At 41.4% G+C, this 9,631-nt stretch overlaps 1 protein-coding gene across 1 annotated transcript; it reads left to right on the top strand.

Moving 5' to 3' along the window:
- The first annotated feature begins 4,172 nt into the window (after nucleotides 1-4,172).
- LOC134675330 (uncharacterized) lies at nucleotides 4,173-8,785 on the top strand. The gene is made up of 4 exons (XM_063533536.1): nucleotides 4,173-4,265; nucleotides 5,356-5,523; nucleotides 6,215-6,377; nucleotides 8,487-8,785. Exons 1-4 carry the CDS (start codon nucleotides 4,173-4,175, stop codon nucleotides 8,564-8,566), a joined length of 504 nt encoding a protein of 167 aa, XP_063389606.1. The 3' UTR covers nucleotides 8,567-8,785.
- Nucleotides 8,786-9,631: the final 846 nt, after the last annotated feature.

Below are 9,631 nucleotides of genomic sequence, written 5' to 3'. Positions count from 1 at the left end.
ATGGGTTTTCTGTTCTGTGCTGTGGCCCGGCGTACTTACCCGAAAGATTAGAACATTCATCTCTTTGATACACTTTGCGGAGGTCGATTGAGCAACTTTTAGGTTTTCTCCGTCCCTTATTATGTTGAAAAAGTGTCTTCATGGAAAATATAAAAGATGGAAATACCTTTTATAATGCAGGTAAAGGCGCTTTGAAAATGGATGTCACCTTTGAAGGGTAAGGACACCTTTAGGTATTGTACGTATATTAATCGTTGAGCTATTTAGGGTACTAATTAATTTCTTTGTTCAATACTTTGAAGCTATAATGTCAATCATAGATAGGCGAGTATGTAATACGTTTAGAATTATTTTAATGACCATCTCTTAGGAAATTTGGTTCTCTTTAGTCAATTAAAATAAAACTTAACACTCGTCTTAAAGATGACTCACGCTAGACCGGGCCGGGGCCGGGCCGGAGCTCCAGGCGTTTCGTTTTCTATGGAACGACGTGATCACCGATCAGCCATCATAGAAAATTACATGTCGGACGTCTCGGCCCGGGCACGGCCCGGCCTGGCGTGAGGCATCCTTTAAGGACTAACTATATTATTAAAATGGTAGTACTTTTAGTCCCACATATTAGCTACATGTGAAGCGCTAATGGCCTAGCGGTGAGAGCGTGCGACTTGCAAACTGGAGGTCCCGGGTTCAAACCCCGCCGGCTCGTACCAATGAGTTTTTCGGAACTCATGTACGAAATATAATTTGATATTTACCAGTCGCTTTTCGGTGAAGGAAAACATCGTGAGGAAACCGGACTAATCCCAGTAAGGCCTAGTTTACCCTCTGGGTTGGAAGGTCAGATGGCAGTCGCTTTCGTAAAAACTAGTGCCTACGTCAAATCATGGGATTAGTTGTCAAGCGGACCCGAGGCTCTCATGAGCCGTGGCGAAATGCCGGGATAACGCGAGGAAGAAGATATTAGCTACATGTTAAGAAGCCATGAGTCCACTAAAACAGCCCAGACACGTCCGCAAAACAATCCACATCAACATTTGAGCAAGTCCGACCTCTAAGAGTCGTGAAACTTCCTAAACACCGCTCTTATTTTATTTATTTGGTTTCTTTCGCCGTGCCCTACAGTTTTCAATAAATATAAGTACAATACGGCATAAGTTTGGCTTCTGGGGTAAAACACGTTGGTAGCAGTGTGGTGAGAGGTTAGGACAGACTTCCAAACGAGGACGTAGTTCAAACTAGATATTTTTGCGAACATGAAGTAAACACAGCTACCTAATAACTTAGTAAGTTAAATTCGACTAGAGCAATATATTATACTTTTAAACGAAAAAATACATACAATTTATTTTTGTTTTAAAACATCTAAACTACCTACTCGTATTTTAAGTACCTAAGTAGAGGGTCAAACTACACTCCCGAGAGTAGTCTAGACGTACTACGGAATAATTTACATCCCCTCATTGTTACCGAAAACATTTAAATATCCACTAACTCCCAAATCTACCATTTAAGAGGAAAGCGGACGACCGCTACTCCATACAAACGTAGTCCTCTTTTCCTCTCTGGATATTAACATTACTGAAAGTATAATTTAACCTATTGAAACGGATTATGGGCCCGATTCGGATTTTGAAATAGACATCTATTAGATATCTTTTAGACATCACCAAAGTACGATAACGATATGTTTAAGATCTAACCTGTCAAATTTGACATTTGCGCGATTCTGGAGATACTCTTGAACGATTTCCTCAGGATATGACTTAGATATCCAATTCACATCTAATAGATATCTTACGCTATGTAACGTAAAAGTGACATTGGTTGGCCGAATTCCGCTGCAAAAGAGAACTAGTTGATACTTATCTAAACTATAACGTATCTAGAATGGATCTAATACGTGTCGTCTTAATATCTTGAAGTTCGAATACGGCAGTATATCGCGTAATATATCGCGACGTTTCGAACCCGTAACCCGTTATAATCCGTTTCCATAATTTTATTTCATGAGTGACTATCGCGGTAACCGAAGACAATATTATTACTGAAAGTATGTTTATACAATTTGATGAACTCGTATATTATAAATTGAAATAAATGTCATATAGACTAAGAAAAAGTGACCAAGGCCTCCAGCCCGGGGCACTATATAGTATAGTGTTTCTACTTGATGAAAACAAATTAAAATATTTTCTGAAACTAATATAATTTGTTCTAATAGTAACTCGTATAGTGACCATAAATAGCTATGCCCCCTTCGTTTGACTTTTTTCGACTCTTACGGTTCTCAAAACCGTAACTCAAAACTCAAAAGGAATAAACGGAATAAACGGAACGGAATAAACGGAACCCTTATATATATCTTTGTCCGTTCGTCCGTACACTAGAAGAAAAGGGAAAATATATATTGTCCTTAGGGGAAAATGGGGACTACATTTGTATGGAAAGGCGGTCTCGGGACGGTCGTCCACTTCTTTTTCGGGCCTGAGGGCTAAATTTGTGCGCGCAGTGTGGTGTGAAATTGGCACTCTTTGCGGCCGACGCGGGGCGCAGGGAAAACAAACATTGCTGGCAAATAAGGAAACCGTTTACCTCGAAAGGTAAACCTTCCACTTGTCATGCTAATCGTGATTGATGATTTGAGAGAGAATGTAACATTTAGAATTTTTTTCGGGGTGATAAATGTTTTATTACTGGATTATTGAAATTGTAAGCAGAAGCGGTATCATGGTATAGTTGCACCAAACAAAGTTTGCAGCGGATTTGATAGTGTAATAAGTGTTATGTACACGTCATAATTTCATAGAAGTTTTATACGATTAAGAGGACACTTGCACTGCGTGGGCTATCAAAATCGCTGCAGACTTTTCTCGGTCTGACTTCTAAGCTAAATGGCACCACAAGGCGCCATATTTTATTCCTCCACACAAAATAAATTTATACATACAGTTCAACACGCCTTTTGTTGTGTAATCGTGTAAAAAGCTCCCTAGTCCGTAAATTTCCGTTTTCCGCTACGCTTACCGCTCAAGAGCAATAGAGGCACGAGTACGAGTTTAATGGCCCGGTCACATGTGGCTAAAGTTAAACACGACAAAAAAAATACCTACACTCTTTAACCCTTAAATGCATAGTGTTGCCAAATGTCTACAAAGCATTAGACAGCTCACAGTTTTAAAATAGAAAGGCTTACGTTCTTGAACGCACCTTTATACCAAACGTCAATTAATAGGGTGATGATGGGTTAAATTTACGCGATATTTCTAATTTTTAAAAAATACATTCGTTTTAAGACGAAAAGTCGGCAAGCTTGGAAAAATCCACATGTTGATAATTTTTAGTACGTGATTTTGAACGGTTTTTTCGGGGTATGTAATTATTTTATATTTAAAAACTTTATCATAGGTATATCACAAATAGTGTACCTTTCTAATGGTAGTTAAAAATTTCATGTATCTATTACTGAAAATTACATATATACATAAATATGATTTAGCCAATTCAACTTCTAACACTGATTTCGCAGTGAAAATCGAAGTAATTTTTTTTACTATTTTTCCTAGAATCTACAAACAATTATGTGATATATATGTTAATTTCGGGCAAAAAGAAAAAAGTCATGCATTTAAGGGTTAACGGTCCAGGTTTAAAAATAAGTTTTTGGCAACCTCCCGAGAAGTTCCCAATCTGAAATATTTTAAATACAACTATTTAGTGCTTAGAGGATATAACCAAACGGAGTAGCCATTAACAGGGCGTTCTCCTCTGTCGAATAGGCGGTCAGTGGTCATACACATTGTATGGACTGACTTTTATCTGACATGGGTATTTTTCGTTAGTATACATTTGACGTGCCCCTCCCCGGCAAAAATCGGCAGACTGTTTTGTACCGGAAATTACAGACAAGGTGTCTCCATATGGCTATATCCTCCAAGTTTTAGTATGTACATTTTGGTCTACTTATAGATCGGCATAGTAACCTTCTTGTACGTTGTAAATGCTAGAAACCTCGCATGTCAATCACATGTCCATTGATGGTGTCAAAATAGAAAATCAAAAGTCAATCTCTGTATCATTGCACCGATTATTTACTATCCAAAAATCTGTTTAATTAAATTATCAGTGAAGCTAATTAAAATGTGTACATGAAAGTAAAGAAACCCGTCAAAATGAAGTGTATGGATCAGCTTCCCTCTGTAACAACATGCTGCTTCTGCTGTTTCCTCAGGGCGGGATGTGTTATGATTGCTGTGATATCATTTGTAAGTTTTTTACAAGATTTTATTTAGTTTCACCTGACCGTTGTCTGTCTGTCTGTAATGAAATCTTGCAAGTTAAATTTGATTCACTTCTCGGTTTCCGACTGAGCTGAAATTTTGCATGCTCGGATTGCATAGATCGGATGACAATGCAATATTATGGTACCATCGAGCGGATCTGATATGGCCTCCATTTTGCCAGATCTGGCAGTGGTTCGGCGGCGTACCACACCATTGCGCATTTAATTTTAAATACGAAACTATGACGTTGCTGTGAAACTAAAACTTTGTTATCGATACTGACCAACTGTGGCCTGTCTTTGTTCAATGATCTCGCATCTTATGTATAAAAGCAGCGCAGAACGGTTTAAAGCACTCAGTTTTCCGTCAAAACAGAGTACCTAAACATTTGACCAGCAGTAGGCAGTACAGTAAAGGCGAATGAACGACTTTCTATTGTTTGAAGTGACGTGCTATTGTTTGAAGTGGCGTTCTATCGTTCAAACTGGCGTTCTGCCGGTCGGAGCGATGTTCTATCGTTAATGGAAGTTTAACCATTCCAAGGATCAATATTTCTAAGTCTATATGTAGTTTATGTCTTGTAATGTAATAAGAGCTGTGATAGGTTTAAACACGCCATTAGTGTACTAGAAGAGCGTTTTCCAAAAAAAAATGCACACTTCATTTAGGTATACATATCTTCAAAATATTGACTTTTTGGGCTTATTTTACTCAGAATCATTTGTACATTCACGCCTCATACATGAAAAAATGTGTCCCAAAATTTTGTATGAAAACATATTTTTCCAGTGCCTCACGTTCATACAAATAAATAAAAAATGTTTATACAAAAATGTGACGATATGGAAAGGAAATATTTGAAACGGACGTGCCAACGGACTCACCACCAGGGATGCCGAAGATCGGGCAAAGTGGACACGTAGTAGGAGTCGGAAGGCGGACCCCGGGTCCTCGCGACCCGCGCGGGGACACAGCCGGGATTGACGCCAGGATGATGATGATGATGATGGAAAAAAATTTTTTTTTTGGAAAACGCTCACTACTGCTATTGAACCACGCTCTTCTCTTTCAGACGGCAGGCGTGATCCTGGCTCCGAACGTGAGCTACACGTATACACAATCGCAGTTGCTGTTGCCGGAACCGGTGACGAACACTGAGGGGATAGCGCAAGTGTTACTCGGTCTTGTTTCTATCCTGCTCTGTGCGTGCAGCTTCCTGCTCTTCGTGGGGTCTTTCTGTGTAAGTTATTTTATGAGGACTCACTTTACCAAAACTCTACTTTGACCATAAAGACCTTATAGCTCAGTTGGGACATCTGATCCAGCGTAGAATTCGGCAGGGGCACCTAAACGAACTATATAGCGTAAGATATACGTCCCACTGCTGGGCACAGGCCTCCTCTTAAGCACGAGAGTGTATAGGCTATAGTCCCCACGCTGGCCCAATGCGAGTTGGGGACTACACATACACCTTTGCATTTCTTCGCGGATGTATTGCAGGTTTCCTCACGATGTTTTCCTTCACCGAAAAGCTAGTGGTAAATATCAAATGATATTCCGTACATAAGTTCCGATAAACTCATTAGTACGAGCCATTTGAACCCACGACCTCCGGATTGAAAGTCGGACGTCAGATCCACTCGGCCACCACTGCTTTACCACCGTAGCTAAATGTTTGTCTTAAAGCCCGGTCCAGACAAGTGTAATGTAAGATTACGTGTAATATAGCGTCAACGTGTGGACGCGCGCTAAGAACTGACAGGCGGTGGATCCGACATGAGCGTTACTTGTAATGCTCGTAGTGCCGTCCACACGCAGAATTCGAGTTACAACTGTCTGGACCCGACCCGGCTAAAAAAACGAAGCTCAGCCTAGTTTCAGTACTTAAATGTAACTCTTCTTAGCATCTAATGTATTCGATTGTTTTTCAGAACGTCCCAATACTAATAGAGATATATCTGTGGGGAGAACTGATCTACGGGACATCTACCACTATCATCTACATCATTCTGGCGTGCTTCTGTTTCCTAGTGCACTCCAATAGCGCAACGGCTGGCGCTTGGCTCATATTGCTTATCTTTGTCAACTTTTTCTGTAAGTATTTACTTCCTGTATTTATCGAATTTAAACTGTTGTGAAACATACTAACATTGAATAATTTTACGGTTTAGACTCACTTGTACACAACAAACACATGACACAACACAACACAACACACACATAACACACACATGACATACATGACATGATGATAACATGTCGCGCGAGTGACTAGAAACAAGTGAGTCTAAACCGTAAAATTATTCAATGTCCTGTATTTACCACAGTACCTAAATCATACGATGTAATGTATTTCCAACGGCTCGCCAACACAGACATCACGTGACACGTCTGTTCGCGGTCTGTCATCGACTGACTCCTCCTAACTGTCAGGGACGTAAGCGCTCGAGACGCCAAAACACTGCACGTCCCTTTCTCTCCGTGTGTCTGGCTTCACTTTGGGACTGCCTCTGAACGCTATTAGCAAAAGTATGAACTCGCAATAAACACTAATCAATGTGTAAACAGACTCCAATGTGAAGGGCAGCCACACTTATCGATATTGACCTTATTTTAACGATGATAAAATTAATAAACCAAAACTGCACCAAAACGTCGACGATGCCTACATCGTTGGGGCAGGCATGTCTCACTCCGCGATTTCGTCGCTTTGCTACAGGTAGCTAAAAGTACATCCGTTCGACCCTAATTTTGGGATTTGCCATAAGCCGCGCGTGGCACTGTCGCCACCTAGCGGCTATATCTGTCCTGATCGTAACAGACGCGTTTTGTTAGAGAGTGAGTCTTCTGTACCTAGTACTATTATTTATTCTGTGGTTGGGGTCAAAACCGCCAGGCTAAAGTGGGACTGGGCAGTATGTACGACGTATGCATCCACAGAGGTGGGCTAAACTAGCCACGGAGTCGGTGCCACTATGTAAACGCCGGCATGGTCAGCCTAACGGCTCAGCCACGACATCGAGCGACTTGCGACGGCGACAGCGATAACCATAGGTTGGAGCGAAAGGTCCAACCGCTGTGTCACGCTCCAACCTATGGTTATCGCTGCCGGAGCAGATGGCGGGACGACCTGGACGCATTTCTCAGCAACTTGATGGATGCTGCAGTTAAGGTCTCTGCCCACTACACCGTATCATACCATTTCCGTGCTATGAACGCGTCAGGCAATAAAATATTCTTTGTATGAAAAAGTATGAGACTATGCCCACTAGCCCGTTCCGTCACCGATCATACCCGTCGCGTGCCATGCACGGACCGGCAAAAATAGTCGGCGAGGATATTTTGCCGGTGCCGAAACGCTCCGTGCATGGCACGCAACGTTGCCAGAACGGTGCGTGCAGGCGGCGAAACGGTGGGCATACGGGTTTTAACCGCGTATGGTGACCGTTCTAAGCCCGTTATAAACGCGTTGCTATATTTCTTGCTCGCTCTTACCAGTCTGATAACTATTCGCTGGCTCTTTCTGACGAGTATTGCTCTCGCGAATAAAACGCGGGTACTAAGGGGATGAAACGCGGATGCTACGGGGATGATGCGCGGTTACTACGGGCACAAAACCCGTTATGTACAATGTGGAGACGGTGTAGTGGGCATAGTAGGCCGTATCGCGTTACATTCCGTGCCTGATACGTTCATAGCACGGTCATGGTATAATACGGTGTAGTGGGCAGAGAGAGACCTTAAAGGGGAGGCCTTTGCCCAGCAGTGGGACACTTTATAGGCTCGTTAAAAAATTATAAACCATGTAACCGGCTACCAACGTAGCGCGTAGTGCGCTGGCAGTGATGCGTTATACCGGCTGTACACTTTCGTCGAGAAACCCTTAGGCAGGCCGAGAACGAGTGTGTACATGCTGTTCCCTTCTCGTTTCGCTCTTCCTTGTCTCGTCTCGCGCTTCTCCGATTGGATCAGAGCGGAGCCTAGACTCTCATGGCTCCTCTACACGATGGGCCAACGCCGGCCACTCCAAGGGACGCAGTCATGCGGTAAAATGAGATAGCAATATCACTTGCTCCCTCTAACGCATAAATGCGTCCCTTGGAGTGGCCAGCGCTGGCCCATCGTGTAGGTAAAGGAGCCATCAGCGAGAGGCTCTCGACGACGAGTGTGCACCACCAGCCGATAATAACCTTTGTGTTGCAGTGACCTGTTACTTCTTGATCGTGGCCAATAGCTTGAGAATGTCTCTACTGTTCCTGCATAGCACCGAGGTGATATACTAGTATTATTTGAAGTGACGTTCTATTGTTCGAAGCGACGTTCTATTGTTTGAAGCGATGTTCTATGGTTCGAAGCGACGTTCTATTGTTTGAAGCGGCGTTCTATCGATCGAACTGGCGTTCTGCTTTTCGGAGCGTCGTTCTATCGTTCGAAATGGATGTTTAATCATTCAAAGGATGACTTATAATTTAGAAGTGTATATTTTATGTCTTGTAATGTAATTAGTGCTGTAATAGGTTTAAACGTATATTAGTAAAAGTGTGTGAGAGTAAAATTGTGATAATTATGAATGTTTGTTTGATTTGATTGATACGTCGTATTTTTAACGAAAAATCTAAAAGGTATTAGTAAAAGTATATTTTTTTGCCTTGAGTATCCTTTAATTTATTGTATTTTACAAAGTCTTGAACATAATAATTCAGTTAAATACTATTCGAGGATTAACATTTACTTTGTTTTTTCTGCATTCTGTACTTAGACTTAATTAATGTTAGTAAATTGTGGAAAATTCACAAAAAATTGAATTTATTGTCAAGGTTGCTTCCTTCTTGATTGGCGTATTACCTTATCATATATTCTAGCGATAATAGTCCAGTAGCCATGACCTCGGCCCGCCGTCGGCCGCGGACCGAATTATACATGGGGAAGACCGATTTGTAATGCAGTTACATTAAAGTATGTTGCGGGAACAGTACCTTAACTCGATTTTACCTTTTGCCATCTGGCTTTTTACAACCTTTTTAGAGTTCCGTAGCTACAAATGGCAAAAAACGGAACCCTTATGGATTGGTCATGTCTGTCTGTCTGTCCGTCCGTATGTCACAGCCACTTTATTCCGAAACTATAAGAACTGTTGAAACTTTGTATGTAGATGTATTCTGTGAACCGTATTAAGATTTTCACACAAAAATAGAAAAAAAACCAATAAATTTAGGGGGTCCCCCATACTTAGAACTGAAACTTACAATTTTTTTTTCATCAAACCTATACGTGTGGGGTGTCTATGGATAGGTCTTCAAAAATGATGTTTCTAATATATTTTTTTTCTAAACTGAATAGTTTGCGCG

The sequence above is a fragment of the Cydia fagiglandana genome, chromosome 21 (assembly GCF_963556715.1).
Source record: "Cydia fagiglandana chromosome 21, ilCydFagi1.1, whole genome shotgun sequence".
Taxonomy (NCBI): domain Eukaryota; kingdom Metazoa; phylum Arthropoda; class Insecta; order Lepidoptera; family Tortricidae; genus Cydia; species Cydia fagiglandana.
The sequence above is the reverse complement of the archived record's forward strand: the minus strand, read 5'-3'. Positions and strand labels throughout refer to the sequence as shown.